Below are 18,813 nucleotides of genomic sequence, written 5' to 3' on the forward strand. Positions count from 1 at the left end.
GGCAAAAAAATGTTTAGGCTATATGATTGGTTATAAAAGTTTGGAGCTCAAGTACATCTCCAGGCTAAGGAATCTTCTGAGTTTGTATTTATTTAACTGCAGCATAAGTGTGTGGTTAATGAAGGTTCCACAACCATGTCTCAGATATATAAAAATGTACACACTTCACAGTAATTCAACTAAGTAAACTATAGTTATCAAAAAGAAAACCGAAAAACTAAAAGCAACCAAAGTAATTATTGTACATTATAAATAAAAACTTTTTGCTCTAATAAAAACTATTATAAACTACTAACATAAAAAATAAAACACCGAGACCGGACTGTGGTTTAGCGCTTTCATTCCTTTAATGCTGTCAGGAACTTCTTCAGAACTCATACTACTTGTTTAATACATTCAGTATAAATAGAGTGCTCACAGAAATTATTTAAATTAGTCATGATGTCATTCTCATTAACTAAACAATTACTACTTAAACAGAATAAAACAACCAATGGTATACTAACTTTTGTTGAATAGCCTATAGAAGGCTGTGTGTAATGAATAAGACCCAATAATGTTTAAACCAATAGCAAACAAAAGCAAAAAGCAAAGCTCCTGAGTTCAACCAAAATCTCCAAGTACTTGCACAGCACGGCACTGTAAAACAGGAACCACGGAACACTGCAGTAATAAATCCTTTATTTTAAAACCATTCAGAAACACATAAAACGTTGAGCGCTTTCATCTAGGACATCTAGATTTCATCAGAACATTTAATTAATGCATCCTATCTGTTAAATACTTGATTTACCCGCCAAAACTGCTAATAAAGTAACTTAATTGATTGTTCCAATTGTTTATACTATAAAGGCTCAAAGTAAAAATAAAAATAAATAAAATAAAACTCTACTATGTTAAAACCATAAACATCATGTAAATGGCAATACACATTTTGCAAACTATGACTAAATTGCAATATCCAGATTTCACATTGTTTATCACCATTTATTCTATACACTCTTCAACCTAACTACCTAAAACCCTTTTTATTAATATATATTCCATATATTTAGCCCTATTGAAGCTATGTAAATCTATCAAACCTACTGGTGTGGTTATAATTATGTTTAAACCAATGATGTCATGTCTAAGCTCCATGCAAGCCAATACCCTGTTAAAGCAAATACATATTCATACAGTAGAGAATTGCGAATAATATTCACTGTGACTACTACTTCCACCATTCAGATGAATCATTTGTTTGCCCAGCGTAAAGCACATTTTATATTTAAAGAGTCATTCAGACCTGGAAATGTTTCTGAGTTCAGCAGTAATTGCCATCTAAGTTCTTTTAGCTCCAATAATGTTTCACAATCACCAAAAAATTGTCCCACTTGCTCTAAAATAATAAACTTAAAACCTGTAAAATTATTACATAGCATGCTATGTTTTCCCAGTGCATTACTGCAGTCTGAATGTCTTATAGCTGACAAATGCTGTCTGACAATCTTCTGATTGTTTTACCCACATAAAACGCCGTGCAGGAGTTGCAAATAGCAGCGTATACTACGAACGTCGAGTGACAGTCAAAATGTTTGTAGAATTTGACTGTCAGTTTACAATGTCTGAAAGTGTATTCATTCCCTGTTCGCATGTGTGGGCATATTATGCATTGCCCACAGGTGTAAATGCCTCTCGGTTCATCATTTGTTTGGGGTGGTTCCAAGTAGAAGTAAGGCTTGTCTTTTTCAAAGGACATTTTAAGCGTCGTGGTACGCTTATATGAAAATTTAGGATGCTGTCCTAATATGTTGCTAAGGTTCATGTTAGCTCCTATAATGTTCCAGTTTTTCTCTAGGATATGCCATATGGAACGCATATCCCTGCTGATGGGAAGTGGATAGCTGCAGCTTCTGTCTGTTACTTCCGAGGTGCTTTGTGTGTTATTGGAAATGAAGCCATGTAAAATGATTGGTTTATGCCTGCTATGCCTTTGTGCTGCTACCTCAGTGAAAACTTCGTAAATTAACTGTGCTGGGTAATGCTTCTTTTCAAACAAACATGATAAAAATCTACATTCTTGCAAGAAGGTGTTGTCATTTGATATGATTCTGGACAAGCGAATGAATTGTCCTCGTAAAACATTACGTTTCATAAAAAATGGGTGTTGGCTTCGGAAATCCAGGAAATTATTTCTGTATGTATCTTTTCGGTACACATTCGAGTTGAATGTATGATTGTCATTGGTAATGGATATTTCAGTATCCAAAAAGGTAATTCTATCTCCGCAGCCTGAGGTCACAAAATCTAAGTAAGGTAAGCTGTTAGACAGTTCTTGTAAAAGGCATCCAGCTCACTTCTTGGTCCTTCCCACAGAAAAAAAATATCATCTATATAGTGTTTGTAAAGGTGCACTTTGTTAAACTGGGGTAGATTAATAAGTGTTTCAGCTTCCCATGTACTTAGCACTAAATTCGCAAACGCTGGGGCCATTTTTGACCCCATAGCAACACCTTTAATCTGTTGGTAAATCTGGTTATGAAAATGAAAAAAAATTGTTTGTTAACACAACAGTGGTGAGGGCTATCAGCATTTCTATTCTTTGTGTTTCTAGTCCTACGTGTTTATTAAGAAATAACTCGATAGCCTGGAGACCTTCTAGATGTGGAATATTTGTGTATAACGCTACTATGTCTAGCGTTACCAAAATACAGTTGGATAAATCTTTCGTGCACTTGTGTAGTTCATTTAAAAAGTCCCAAGAGTCCTTAATGTAGAACTTTGTTGCTTGCACTATAGGGTTAAAAACACTGTCTAGGTATTCAGAAATGTTCTCAGTCTTGGTTCGCTTATTCGAAATAATTAATCTAAAGGGAGGGTTTACAGCATTTTTATGGATTTTGGGTATGCCAAACATCTTACCTAGGCATGGATTGCTGACAGAAAGGAACATGTATTCTTCCAGTGAAATCTGTTGTTCCCTTTCTAGCATTTTCAGCAGCTTATCCACTTTGGAGAAATGTTTATTGACTTCATTAATGTTTGTTTTTTTGTAAAAGGCGTTATCCAATAACATATTATCTATCTTCGAGACATACTCCGTTGTGTCCATTAGAACTAAACCTGTCCCTTTATCAGCTTTCATTAGACTCACATTTTTGTCTTGACACAATTCCTTAAGGGCCTGTTGCTCAGCTGCTGTGATGTTATACCATTTATTGTTGCTGGGTTGACTTAATGTCTTAGCTCAAACTCACATACATTTTGAAAGGTGGCAAGTGTAGTGTTCATTAGTGGGTTAAATAGGCTGGCATGTCTAAGGGTTCGTGTTTGTAGACTACTAGTACTGTTCATGGTATCATCTAAACTTGTGGTGTTTGTTGCAGGCATATTTTCCTGTCTGTTATCAAAAAATATTTTTAGATTCAGTTTCCATAAATAAAGCCTTAATTCCAACAGTGTGTCTGTGATTTTTGCTCTTTGTGTTGGAATGAACGTAAATCCTCTATTAAGAAGCTGTATTTGTTCTTCTGACAAATTTTTGTTAGTTAGGTTAAAAACTGCATTTGAAAGAAAGTGTTCCCTTGTCCTTAGTAAGCTGTTCTCGTCGTGCTCCTCGTCATCATTGTCCGTACCCCGAAGTTGAATCTGTTCTGGTTCCCTCTCCAACCCCCTCTCCTGCCTCTCCCCCCGCCTCTCACACCTGCTGGTGTTGTTGCCACTATGTCTGGGTTGACCAGTGGCTGTGGTAATAAAAAAGACTCTTGCATATTATCCGCATTCAGGTTAGGTGAGAAATTCTGAGGTCTTAGTTATGACTGGCACATATAAAAATCCAAAAAACAGGCATGTGCATCTTTTTTACAATGCAGAAAAGATAAAGTTCTCTGGTATGACTAATAAATGTGTATCTGTTAGCACAATAAGGCTCAACATTTTATAGGCTGTGCCTGTATAGAGAGTAAATCTACAAATTTATACCCCCTGCCATCAGGGATGAACATTTATGCATATGCAAATTTTGAGTGCTATGATTGTGAACCTTCTATATGATTGTTGACGGCCCTTTGCTATGATTTTGAAAGCTGAGAGGTTGAGAATTATGTATACTCCCCCTTTGGTATTTACAAAAGTCAGCGACTTTAGGAATAGACTTGAAGTTTGGGTTAGGGCATGTTTTGGTTTAGGGGACATACAGATTATGGGTGTCCTGTATGAGGAGTGTTGGGCTTTGCCTCTTACAGAAATACTGATTTGACTGTGTACTTGTGCTTTGAACATTTTATTTTACTTTGCTTCAACTGTTTTTCAATTTTGGTGATGTTCCAGTTATGCAGATTCTCTTATGTTGTTTTCAGTGGCAGTGTCATTGATAAAATGAAAAGAACCTAACTGCAGCTGCAGAGAATGCAGCATTCACATACGACTTTTTGTTTTGAATGGCAGCATATTACTGCATGCACATTTTAAAATTACACCTCCCAAAAACAAGCATTCAAGCTACAATATCCAGTGCCAGTTCTCTCAATATGAATATAAATCTATAGATTTACTGTATATAACAGAGTAAATAACTTAGAGAAGTTAAAAAAAGCAGTGTAAAAACATTAAAAAAATGGGAATGGATGCTAGGTCATAACAGGCAACTCCACATAATTTAATATTGAGCAATTTATTAAAAATCAATGGGAAAGTACAAAATACATGATATCTTTCAGTGAGGCATGGTGAGACATATTCATTATATGCACCTGTTTAAAAAATAAAAATACATTACTATGTTGCTCTAACACTTGAGCTATGCTGGCCTAGAGTGCTGATCTAAGAGCAAAACCTTTCCAAGATTTAAAGTTCTGCAGCTTTTTTGACAAAGAGGTGAAGGGTCCCTGCAATAAAAATGTAATTGCATGTAGTAACCTCTGCCAAGATTTTTTTTATCTTTGCTTTGTTCACATACATTCCTAAACTGAGAGGAATACAAATACTAGATTTAATCTTTAAAAAGCTGCATTTCAAAACACAGTTTCAAAAGAAAAAAAAAACTCCCATAAAATCCCATGGCCATTTTGCTACTTATATTATAGAGATTAATCCCCACTAAAGCTTCTCACTATATTTTGAAGATGGCTTTATCAGAAGCATATGTCTAAATTCCATAATCTATCATAATCTATACAAACTAAATAAATTTGTAATAGCTTTCGAAAAGTAGAGTAAGAACATCCAGTAACTTTAGAACACAGAGCACCGAGAAAGCAACTACAGTTTGACAATGAAAGTTTTATAACCATAAAGGTATGCATGAAAGTACTACTCACGCTCAAAATTTAAACCGTGTAAACTTTTGGGATGCTAGTAAAAGTCAAGTGTGACCTGCCATATAACATATCAGAAAAGGTTTCTGGGAAACAGCCAACTGCATGTTACATAGTTATTTGTGTTTCTTGACTTCTACTGCTGGCAGAGCAACTTTCACCTGGCATGAAAACTTTAGGGAAAAAAAAAGAAAAAAGTCAACATTAATATCATGACAACATCTGGAGAATCTCTCGTGCCCGCTGCACTTTCTCTGGAGACACACTGACTTCACATTTCTCATGTTCTCTCATGATTTCTTCAGCCTTCTGCACAGTGGTGTTTCGGGCATGTCCTCTCAGCCCTTCCAAATATTCCAAAAGCACAGGAAAATATTCATCAGGAACCTAAATGAGAAAAAAATGAAGTTACTGCAGTTCAGTGGACTGTTAACATTCCTCAAGATTTCAGCTCTTAAATCCACATTCTGCATCAGCAATAAAACACAAGATTGACATAATGCCATCTACAATTCCAGAATTAAAAGTTACTAATAGCGTGATGCTATTTACTTATCTTTTATAACCCTACAAAAGCAGAGCTTCCCTGTATGCATAATGTGCCATGTAGCACATCCAACATCAAAGACTGAAATAATACTTATTTCATGAACTCTAACTGTACCCTGACTTAGGTATGAGGCCCATTCCAGTAATGGAATTTGAAAAATTAAATGATGTAAAGTCTCATATAGATATAGAAAATGCATACTTCATCATATGACAACATTGAGAGCTAGCTATACAGCTTCTGCAGGTGGTTGTCCATGTGTCAGGCTAGTTCTGAGCTGTGGGGACCAGCAGCTTCAGCAGTAGCAGTAGCAGTGTACATAGCAACCACCTTTCTGATCATGGTGATAGAGCTTTGGAAATAAAGTACCAGCTCAAAGAAAGAAGAAAACAAGACAGTGCTAATGGTCATGACTTGTCTCGTATGATCCTGTGAGACACAGTACCACAGCAGAGTGTGACATGGCGATGTCCAGAAGAAATTTATGAGATTTTTTTTTTTTTTTATGAAAACCATACACGTCTACGCAGTTTAATATTATCTTTACATTACTGTGTTTTGCAGTTGTTTCACCTGGCCATATCTTGCATAATGTATACATTTGTGACATAAGTAAAACCTTCTAACAGCAAGTGCTTCACTTCAGGGTTAACCTGGGAGCACTGGTCTTGGTAAATGACTTGCTCAGTCATACAGTAGGTAATCAAAGACTAAGAGGCTCAAACTGAGGACTACAACGTGTAGCTCATTAGCAGATTATGACCATAACCATTTGTACTGCACTGCTATACTAAATATTGACCTGTACTACCCTAAAACTTCATTAAGCCCAAACTAATCTGTCCTGCTATACCTACTATTAAAGGCATTTCCCTTCAGGTTTTCCTTTCATTTATATTATGTCTGAACCACAAGGAAGCAAGCTGCTCTATACCAAGACATTCATCCTCCTTTCTCCACTACATGCATGTCCAGTTCACTTTGCCTATTATTATAAACCTACTCCCCTATCCCTGTCGTGAAATTTGCAGTTGCTACTATACACCTTTGATTAGCTTGATACTTCTTAACACATTGTAACAATCAGCACTACAGCTAATGAGGTAAGAAATGCCTCAGGACATGTAGCTGCTGCAACTAACCAAAATGACTGCTAGACTTTTCACAGAAATCCTTTAAATCAGGTTAAGTACAGATGTGAGAGTGCAGCTGAGTGAGAAAGTCATCTTAGCAGTAGATGTTTGAGATAGACATTTTACATCATTTATGCATTATGGTTATCTTTGCAACTAACAGTGGGCAAAACTGCCTTTCGGTTTGTAGCCTGCTACAGACCACCTCCCAAACTCAGGAACCCCACTCGGCTTTCCTGAGAACACTGGAGAATATGAAGGTCTCTCCAAACACAATAATATTGGGTGACTTCAACTACCCAAACATTGACTGGGAAAACTACTCAAGCCCCAACACCCTCGCCCAACGGTTCCTAGAATTTATAAACTCAAATGCTATGGAACAACTGGTCACCACTCCCACAAGAGGGGAAAACATATTGGACCTGGTCATCCAACACGGGGACTCTATGTTCCACACCACAGGTATACCCCTCATTGGTAAGATCAGACCATAAATTAATCTCACTGGACATCCATATCCCGTCCCCACCCCCAGCCAAGAAAACCACGTTGAAGAATTTCTCAAAAGCAAATTTCACACTTCTCAAAACCAAGGTGGAATCCTTCAAAGCCCCCGGGCCAGTGGAAAATACTGCCCAAACTGCAGAATCCTTTACAAACGCATTCTATGGACACCTACAGGAATGCATGGATCGTGCTATCCCAAATAAAACCAAGACTCACTCCTCCAAAGGTAGGAGACCTGTCTGGTGGACCCTGGCCATAAATAAGCTATACAACAGAAGGAGAAAGCTACTACATGACAGAGCAAAATCCCAAAAAGGGAAGGCATCTCTGATCAGTACTAGCAAGAAACTACAATCCCTCATAAAATCATCTAAAGCCAGCTTCGAAAGAAAAATTGCACAAGACGCTAAAGATAATCACAAGGCCTTCTTTAGTTATGTCAGGAATCTGGGTGGCAACTCCCAGATATGCTCTGAGTTAGTGCAAAACGACAAAAAATACACTGATCCCACAGACATTGCCAACATCCTGGCAGACAGGTTCAGTGCAAACTTGTCCCCCCCTTCCTCCCCAAAAGAGCAAATGTCTATCCCAACAGAATGTAGCCTCCCTGATATCACAGATGCACAGGTGAGAGCTACCCTCTCCAAAGCAAAAAACACAGCATCAATGGGACCGGACGGTGTCCCGAGCTGCGTCTTACACGAGCTCCAAGAAGAATTGAACCCTCACATAAAGTCACTGTTCAATCTCAGTCTTACTACAGGATATGTACCCAAGGAATGGCGTACAGCAACAGTGGTCCCGCTCCACAAAGGTGGTGCCACAACGGACCCCGGAAACTATTGCCCTATAAGCCTGACTAGTCTGGTTTGCAAAGCTATGGAGTGTATCATCATGGAACTCATAAACAAAGACATTGGGAGCCTCCAGACACTGTATCCTACTCAATTCGGCTTTGTTAAAGGCAGATCTTGCCTCTTGAACCTGGTTGAATTCTTTGAAACAGTTACCAAGGCCATAGATGAAGGGAAGGTAGTCCACACGTCCTACCTGGACCTCGCAAAAGCCTTCGACACAATACCCCACTTGGGCATCATAAATAAGCTCACCAGCTTAAATATCAACCCCTATGTCACAAAATGGGTTGCAAACTGGCTCCGGGATAGAACCCACATGGTCAGAATTGCAGGTGCCATGTCAGACTCTAAACCAGTTACAAGTGGCATCCCACAAGGCTCAGTCCTGGGACCTCTCTTGTTTGGTATATACTTTTCTGAGGTACAGGCTAACACGGGAGGACTATGGCTGACCAAGTACGCAGATGACTGCAAACTGGGTGCCATAATCGACTCTCCGGCTGACACAAGCATCCTCCAAAAGGGTCTGACAGAGACGGATAACTGGTGCCAGAGCCATGGCCTAAAGCTAAATGCCAAAAAGTGCACAGTCATCTCCTTTGGGAAAAACAAAGTGCCCACAAATTACCACATAGGTGGTAATCCATTAGGTACAGAAGAAGTAATTAGGGATTTGGGGACCCAAGTGGATAGTAATCTCTCCTTTGACAATCACGTTGCCAAAGTGGTTAGAAAGACCTTCTATATAGCCCACCTTATCACGAAAGGGTTCACATCTAGATCAAGAGAAGTCTTTGTGCCCCTCTACTCATCACTCATCAGGCCCATAATTGAATACAATTCCCCATTTGGGATGTACCTTACCCGACACCTGCAACAACTGGAGAGACCCCATAAGTACCTCACCAAGAGGATCAAGGGACTCAAACAGATGCCCTATGCAGTTCGGCTAAAGAAACTCCAGCTCTACTCAGTTGCTTACCGCCTACTCAGAGGAGATCTATGCCTGACGTATAAAGCCATGTCCAAACCAGAATTAATGGGTATGCTCCACCTCAGGAAATCCAAATCCCTTAGAGCTATACGCTCCAGGGACTTAAACCTCAGCACAGAAATAAATAGGACATGCTAGAGGGACAGATTCATATCCCAGAGGCTCCCCTCACTCTGGAACAAAATCCCAATCCATGTTAGGCAGAGCCCCTCACTGACCCTCTTCAAGAGAAATCTTGACGAGTGGATGGGAGATCGTAAGTTTTCCCCTGGGATCTCTTCTGTGTCCCTGCTAGACAGAGGCACAGTAAACTAACCTTAAAAGGGCTAACATCTGTGACCTACTATACAGAGGCACAGTCAACAAATCTAAAAGGGTGGCAAAAGCCAAACACACTCTGGCTAGGCTTATAAATGCCCTAGGGCAGATAGCCTAGTATCAGCCTATGAACTATAAACACAACACACAAGGAATAGCTGAAGGCTGAGGAATATCCATGTTCATTAAGTCATATCTTTTTGAATGTCTGAAACCTGTTTCTCTCTCAGTTAAAGTGCTGCATCATTTTCATAATAATGCTATTTCAGAATAGACAATTCTTCCAAAGGAGAGTCAGGATACAGTGTGTCTTCATCCTCTGACTCAACCCCTGTAGGGGCTTGAATCTGGGAAGAATAAGCCAAAATCTTAAAATTAAAATCTAAAGAGTTCTTATCTTCAAAAGAGAAGTCTCTCTTCCTTTTCTGAGAAGCAGGAAGAAGAAAAAGAAAGAAAAATTGAGGTGGCTTCAGAGATATTAAGGTTTTAAAAAGCCATTTGGAAAAGTTGTACCACTCCTGTTGAGGATGGTGTTTAGATATCATCATTCTTCAAGGTGAAGGTACTGCGAAAGTCTTCATGTAAAAATGGTAGAGGGTTGGCTGAGATGAAGTGAAGAAGGTTGTCAGAAGGTGAGGAGTAGCATCAGGAGTAGGAAAGTCTGTAACAGTAAATGTCCTTCTCTTCACTGTTGCAGTAATCTTCACAGTAGGATCAGCTGCCAAGGATAGCTTAATGTCTGGCCAGTGTGCCAAATCCTTTAGCTCTTGTATGCAAAGTACATTACACATATGTTCCTCATACAGGATGTAGGGCATACAGGTGATGTACGGATGCAGTTACCCAGAACTGAACTGCCAGAGTAGAGAGCAATCTCCATAGGACAAAAAAGGCTATGGACATCCAGAAGGAGAAAATGCAGATGGAAAAAGGGAGACCCTCAGCCAGGAGGGTAACCAAAACACAATCCAAAAGGAAAAAAAAGGGGGTTGGTGAAAGGGAGCAAATATTGCAACAGTGAAGAGAAGGACATCTACTGTTATGGTAAGATCTTACACAACTGTACTATGTCCATCTATATCACTGTTGCAGTGTTCTTCATAGTAGGGAGAGTAAAAAACCTAAAGGAATGGGAAGTGGAAGACTGGAAAGAGCCCTCAACAAACCCATGCAGAATGGCTCGAGTAAAATCTGCACTGGCCCTAGAAACCATATCCAGTTTATAATGCTTATTAAAAGGTATGCACTGAAGACCAAGTAGCAGCTTCAAGGATGGGATTAGTGTCCAACCCCTTGAAGAATGTACCAGAAGAGGCAACAGCCTGAATGGAGTGAACTCTAATGGAAGTAGACCATCATTTGCCATGAAAAGAACAACAAAAAGAATTGGCCTTAGATATCCAGGAAGAAATGGTCCAGTGAAAAAGAAATACCTGGTCAGATTTACGAATAGCCTTAGTTTTAGCCAATTAATATCTGAGCTGCCAGTGCAAATCCAAGGTATGTAGGGGCTTCTCACTAGCAGACTGTGGGGAAGGAAAAAAAGGAAAGGAGTTGAACTGTCTGATTCAAAGAAAACTCATTGACCACCTTGAGCATAAAATAAGGATTAGTACGAAGGGACACCCTGCCCAGGTGAAAAAAAAAAGAACAAAAAAGGGATGGCCATAAGTGCCTGAAGCTCAGAAACCCTCAGAACAGAAGTAAGAACAAGTAATAAGACAGTCTTACAGGTACAGTGTTGCAGAGAAGCCTGGGGGCCTAAGACAGTACTCCTTTAAGAAACTGTTTGACCTCAAAGTGAGAAGCCATAGGAGTATTTAAGGGCAGACAGAAATAGCTGACAAATGGGCCTTTGCAGAAGAACAGGCCAAGCCAGACTGGAGCAACTCAAACAAATAGGACAGAACCAAAGAGGCCCACTGAAAAAGGATCCTGGTTATGAGCATGGCACCAGATAGGAAATCTCTTCCATTGGGACATATAACACTTTCTGGCTGCAGGTTTCCTTGCCTCCTGTAAAACCCTGAGCACATCTTCATTAAAGAGGTGCCTAACAGGGATCAAAACCCTATCACCCACAGTGTCAGTTAAAGAGTGTACAAGTGAGTATGGATGAGTGACCCCTTGTTCTGTCTCAGGAGGTGCAACCAATGAGGTAATTTCTGATGATTGCCCCTGGCCAGATGCAATAAGGGGGAGCAGTGTTATCTTGGCCAAAAGGGAGTCACTAACAAGATTTTTGGAGGGTCTAGCTGAATCTTCTGCAGGACTCTTGGAAGTAGGGGAAGGGGAGGGAAGTTATAAACATCCCCTTCCAAGGAAAAGAAAGGGCGTCTGTCTTCCACGCCAGATGGCATGGCACTTGAACAGAAGATGGAGCTACCTGTTCAGAGGACAGGCAAAAAGATCTACCTAAGGAATACCCCACCAATGGACTATGTCCAGAAACATGTCTCTGTGAAGTATCCATTCATGAGACTGTGTTTTGGACCTGCTCAATGTGTCTGCCACTAGATTGTGCTCTGAGGGAATATACACTGCCTGATAAGTTAACTGATAACTGACAGACAGATCCTAGGCTTGAAAAGACAACCTACACAGAAGGTAAGGCTTTGTGCTCCCACACTTGTTGACATACCACATCACGGTGGTGTTGTCTGTGTAAACTTTCAGAGGACCTGAAGAGAGCATGGGGTGAAAAGCCTAAAGGGCCAGAATCAGAGCTTTTGTCATGTTGATGTTGATATGGTCTGACTTCTGATGGGAGGGGTAATGACTTTGAACATTCAGATAACCACAGGAAGCCCCCCACTCCATATCTCAAGTGTTGGGGAATAGTTCTTGAGAAGGAACTGAAGGCTGAAAGGGCAGGCCTGGGTTGAGGGAAAGTTGCTGAATCCACCATTTAAATTCCTGCTTTAGGCAACAAGAGGCACACTGAAATCAAGAGGGTGTCAATGATGAAGTCAAACAGGCTTGTGATACCACTGAAAGTTCTGCATGTGCAGTCTGGCAAGAGGCAAGACTGGAATAGAAGAGACCATGAATCCTTGGGCTTGAAAAAAACCTCTGGGTGGAATAGCAGGCAAAGGAAGAAGAGACTGAAAAAAAACTGTCAAGGACAGAAATTTTGGAGGTGGAAGAGAGGCCAATATTGGCACTGTCTGAATCCTGTAACCCAGATACACATGATCCTGAGCAGCAGTCAGGACAGACCTCCGATGCTTAATAGTGAACCTCAGACTTTGGAGAAGAGATATGCTGAACTCCAGATCTTGTAACAGGCAACTGGGAGAAGGTGTCTGAAGCAACAGATCATCTAGATAAGGACAAATCTGAACACTTAGGAGCCTGCAAAAGGCAATCACAGGAGCTAGGCATTTTCTGAATACCCTTGGGGCAATAAAGAGGACAAAGGGCAAAGCAGAAAACTGAAAACAAGAGGAAGAAATGCAAAATTGTAAAAACTTCCAGGAAATGTGGTGAACAGAAATATGAAGGCAAGCATCCCAAAGTTCCAAGGACACCAGAAAAGCCTGGGGTAGTACAAGAGAAAACAGGGTTTGAGGGTTAAGCATCTGAAAAGAAGGAACTTTAAGAAAGGTATTGGGCAAGGAGAGATCCAGAATCAGTTTCCAAGTGCCCTACTTTCGAGGGACCAGGAATATCCTGTAGTAAAACCCCTTTCCTATTTGTGAAGAAGGCATACTCTGAATAGTTCCATGGTCCACCAGGGACCTAAGGACCTCTGAGAAGTGGGAAAGTTCTTCCAGAGGAGGTGATGGAATTCCTGAAAAAGGAGGGAAAGACTTCCACACCATGAAGTAACCCTGACAGATGATACACAGAACCCAAGAATCTGAGGTGATGATATGCCAGTCTGGAAGACAGAGGGAGTGCTGAAGGGACAATGAAACATGGCCAAGGGGTAGGGGGACAATACATCAAAGCCACAGGAGGAGCTCACCTACCACTCTTCCTGCCTTTAGTGGTGTGACAAGGCTGCCTGCGAACAAAAGAAGACCTAGTAGGATAGTTTCTGTGAAAAGTAGGGAGAGGGGACAGAAAAACATGTTTAAGATCCTGCAAAGTTTTACCTTTTTCCTGCAGAGAACATATTAGCAGCAGCAGCAGTCCCAAAGAGATTTTTATTATCCAAAGCAGCACACAGCAAACTGGCATTAATGTTAAGACTGCAGGATAAGCCAAGAATAACGCCTCACAACAGACCCAAAGTCAGCAGCAGCTAGGAAGATGCATCAGCAGCATCATAACTACACTTGCTAGCATGCTGAGCCACCTCAGAGGTAGAGCCCAAAAGAGAGACAGCAGATTTCCCTTCAGAATTAGGGAGGTCAGAGATAACCTGACAAGCCTGGGCAATCAAGGCCAGAACACATCTGGTCATGTAGGTCTATTAACTGATGGCTCAAACGATCAAATGTAAATGCAATGTAAACTTTCTTTCTAATTCTCTCCATTTCCCTACTATCCTTATCTGAAGGCAGAAGCTTGGAAGAGGCAAAAGTTTAAAGGCTTGTCAGAGGAGACTGACTCCACAGGATGGTCAGCAGGACTGGACTTATATAGAACCTGTCAGGAATCTTTGGAGCAGGAAGCTGATAATCAGGAGACTTAGAAGCAGCTATAAAGGTGTCTAGCAAAGCAGCCAATACAGGAGGTAATACAGAAGGTTTAGGAGTGTCCACCTGAAGGAGCTCAAAATACCTTTTCTGGATATTATGACACTTGAGAATAATCCCACTTAAAGTAATCCCTCGTTCTAGCTATACTATCTCCAAGACAATTCCTCAAAAGGAGACTCAGGACTCACAGTCTCTTCTTCAACTGAACTAAAGCCAAAGGCGGAGACATCTGGGAAGAGTAGGACAGGGATCTATCATCAGACTCTGCATCCTCATCTGAGGAATCAGGTCCCATAGCCTGTCTGAAAGTAGTAGAAGTATAATGGGGTGTAGGCACAGAAACCCCTTGAGGAGACTTCAGGGGCATTAAGGCATTAAATAGGCCATGAGTAAACTCCTGCCATTCCTTCTGAGAATCCTTAGGGCATATAGAAGTATGCTTAGTCATCTGTTTTTCTTGGTAGAGACATCAGCCCTGACAAAAACTGGGGTTGCAACCATTGATGAGATTCAATAAAAGTACCCAGAACCACTTCCCTGACCAGAATCTGCAGAATACATCTATGGCCTTCTGAGATGATCAACCACAGTTCCCCCTCAACATTTGGAGCAGAGACCTGCAAAGCCTCAGGGGATGTGTAAACAGAAGGATCCATGCCAGCCTCCAATAGGGTCACTGCAGAGGAATCTGACAAACACCAGATGGCCTACAGAGTTATCACCCGTTTCTAGAGAAACATCCGGTGGAGGCTGGACAGCCAAAGAATCTGGTTGAGATTTCTTGGCCTTCTTCTTGCTTAACTGTACCTTGGGGTTAGAAGATTCTGCCATGCTACCTTGGGCTAACAGTTTAAGCCTCTGGTTCTCAAAATGGCTGGCCAAGGAAGATAACTGACTTTTAACAGTCTTAGGTACAAATGCTACAGGATGTACGGTCGTGGGAAGCACCCACACAAAAAAAGACACCTTTTCTGATGATCCTTATTGGGAATCTGCCTCCCACACCGACATGTTCCCTTCTTGGATGACATGAACTCTGTTTATGCTCTGCATCTGTACAGGGAGCATATGTGCAACATATGGTGCATACAAGATCTAAAGACTTTGGTATACTGGCTGGATGTTGGGCTATCCTTGGCAGGAGAACCACACCGTGAGGACTACTGCAACAGTGATACAGAAGGACATCATATTCAGTCTTGTGTTTCCTCTTTGGGAATTATCTACATAAATGAGGCAAGGAGGGGCACACTCCTGGTGTACCTAAGTAAGGGTACCATCAATGTCCTGTCAAATGAGAATTTGCTGTATACCATCTGGGCTCTCAGAAATAACGAGTTGGGAATCCCCTTTCGCAGCCTTGCCAGCTGTTTTAGATGAAATTTGCCTAAACCCTGCACCTTAGAAAACTTTTAAAAGGGTCTTGACAGCAGAAGCAGGTGAAGCAGTTGAGTAGTCTGCAGGCTCATCATGTGGTTCATAGGTTAGTACCTATGAACCTTGACAGCAGAAGCAGGTGAAGCAGTTGAGTGGTCTGCAGGCTCATCATGTGCTTTGATAGAGATGCCTAACTCTGATCAGACAACAGAAACCACAGAGTCCTTAGGCTGCATAAGTTCTTTTATGCAGCTGCTGATGGATAAATAAACCAAAACAGAAATGGCATACTAAACGAAACAATAAAAATAAAAAACTTAAATCCATGAAAGTCAACATCTTTAATAACTTAACTAAGTGCTTCCATTCCTCCAAATACCATAACTTCATCAAAGCTGAAAATCACATAATTTTCCTTTGTTTAAAAAAAATGGTTCCAAAATCACTCAGCATTTAAGTGCCACAAACAATTAAATAAGTGATCCTAAAACACAATAATTCCCTTCCCAAAATTATTTCCTGTTTTAAAAGCAATAAAAAATGTGTGTGTGTGTGTGTGTGTGTGTGTGTGTGTGTGTGTACACACACACACACACACACACACACACACAAAAAAATTCTAAATTTGTAATATACTTACAATAAATTAGCGTTCATTCACAATAAACAACCAATTAATATCATATCATTATCAGAAACAAAAAATGTAAATATTCCTGAGCACCATCGAGCCAAATGATGCACATCCCCTAGAGACCTGGTCCAGTTTGTAATGAGTAATAAAGGTATGAGGAGATGCCCAAGTTGCTGCTGCACAAATATCATCTAAAGAAGCTCTGGCATGAAAAAAACTGCAGATGCTGCTATAGCTCTCTTTGAATGTGCTTTTATAGACCCTGGTGGGCAGAGTCCCTTTCTGTTGTAAACAAAGGTCATACAGTCCTTAAGCCATTTTTCCAGGGTAACTTTAGATACTGGACTGCCTAAAAAGATTGAAGAAAAGGCAATAAACAGCTGGTCATATTTTCTAATCTACTGTGTTCTGTGAAGGTAGAAATGCAATTGTGTACATCTAGCAAGTGTAGACAGTATTCCCCTTTGTTGGAAAAGTTGGGAAAAATGACTGGGAGCTGCAAAGTTGGATTAATGGTTGACTTGGAAACAACCTTTGGTAAAAAGGAAGGATTTGTCCAGAGGGAGACCTTGTCATTATGAAAGATTAAGTAGGGAGGCTTACAGGACAAGGCTTGTACCTCCGATATTCTCTGACAAAAGTGATAGCTATTAAAAATAAGGTTTTCCAGGATAAGAATTTTAAGTCACAACTTGATGAAGGTTCAAAAGGAGGAGAAATAAGAATCTGAAGGACTAAATTCAAATCCCATGGTGCACAGGGTTCTTTATATAGAGGTCTGAGCATAAAGGTCCCTTTCAAAAAGGCTTTACACAGTTTATGTGACATTAGTGATGAACCAGTGAAACCAATATGGAAGTTAGATATTGCAGCAAGATACACCCGAACAGTAGAGGCTGATGAACCTGTCTCAGAGAGTAAGGCTAAGAAGTCTAAAACTTTGTCTACGGGTGCTACATACAAGATTATAGTCTGGCGACCACTTAGTAAACATTAGCCACTTGTTATGACACAATTTTCTAGCTGAAGGTTTGCGGTGGGCCAGAACGATGTGCTGGACCAGTGAAGTGAGGGAGGCATGTCTAGTAATCATGGGAACTGGAGAAGCCATGCAGTAAGCTTGAGATGTTGTAGATTCAGATGAACTAGTCTGTCCGGGTGGGACAACAGGTCTGGAGCTGGGCCCAGAATCCAGGGTTTCTGAAGCAGATGAGGCCATAGGAAGGGAAACTAAACCTGTCTAGGCCAGACAGGGGCAATAAGGATTATTCTGTTCTTCAGCCTGTTGGCTTTCTTTAAAAACTGACATATTAGTGGAATCAAAGGAAAGATGTGTAATAGACCAGGGGGGGGGGGGCAATCATGAAGGAGAGCATCTCTGAGTGACTCCCCCGGGGGGGGGGGGGAGAATTAGGGCAAAATAACTGCTGCACCTGTTGTTCAGAGGGTGCAGTAAGGCTGGCCCCAGTGGAGGAATATCTTGTCCGTCAGCACTGGATTGTGAGATCACTAGTGAGGCATGAGGAAAGCTCTGCTAAATTTATCCACAATCACTTTGGAGCTCCCCGGAATGTGCATTGCCATTAGAAAGCGGTTGGAGGAAATCACCCATTGCCAAACTCTGAAAGCTTCCTGGCAAAGAGGGTAAGATCTGGTTACCCCTTGTTTGTTCATGTACCAGACAACAGACATATTGTCTATTTAAATTGCAATCGATCCAAAGGGGAGGGTATCTTGAAATGCCTGCAACGCTAAGAGCACCGTCCTCATCTCTGACCACTGATATGCAAGTTGGCCTCCAGCTGGGACCAAGTGCCTTGGACTGTCATTCCCAGATAATGCCCCCACCCTAACTGGTCATTATGGCTTGGAGTTGAGGAAGGCCCAACAATATTTTGTTTGAGTGAAGCCACTAACTTAGATCTTCCTTGCATCAATTGATCAGAATCAGATGGGACATTGGTTGATGCAACAATGACCACTGGGAGGCCAGAAGCCATTGTAGAATTTGCATGTGGTATGTGGCCAGGGGAGCTAGAGTGATAGAGACTGCCATTGACCCTAGAGCTTGCAGAATGAGTCTTCCTCCTACTTTCTTGCTTTGAATTATCTGGCTCACTTGTGATCTGATCCTCTGGAATCTTTCTAGGGGAAGTGAACCTACGCAATGAACTTTAGCTGTTGTGATAGTTCTAGATGGGATTTTTCATAGTTTATAGTGATTCCTGAGCTGGAAAAAAAGAAGAATGTAATCTTGTGCCTGTACAAGTTGACACCTGGTGGGATCGGTAAGGAGACAGTCGCCTACATATGGAAACACTCAGAATCCTAGCAGTTGGAGATGCACTGCTACCACTGTCATGCATTTGGTGAACACCCTGGGGGTTGTAGTGAGACCAAAGGGCAGTGCCTGAACTGATAGTGACTGGATCCCAGCTGGAAAGGCAGGAATCTTTTGGAGCGCTTGTCCATTTCTATATGGTAATATGCA

At 41.0% G+C, this 18,813-nt stretch overlaps 1 protein-coding gene across 1 annotated transcript in view; it reads right to left on the reverse strand.

The window, feature by feature from the left end:
- Positions 1-4,638: 4,638 nt before the first annotated feature.
- Positions 4,639-18,813, reverse strand: part of CCHR12.PART0H7orf50 (chromosome chr12.part0 C7orf50 homolog) — a 1,151,581-nt gene continuing 1,137,406 nt past the window's right edge. Inside the window, exon 4 of the mRNA XM_044088921.1 lies at positions 4,639-5,684. Within this exon, the coding sequence (XP_043944856.1) occupies positions 5,508-5,684 (177 nt within the window). The 3' untranslated portion in view covers positions 4,639-5,507. The remainder of the gene's footprint in view (positions 5,685-18,813) is intronic.

Source organism: Protopterus annectens, chromosome 12.part0 (assembly GCF_019279795.1).
Source record: "Protopterus annectens isolate FY-2018-M chromosome 12.part0, PAN1.0, whole genome shotgun sequence".
Lineage (NCBI taxonomy): Eukaryota > Metazoa > Chordata > Ceratodontiformes > Protopteridae > Protopterus > Protopterus annectens.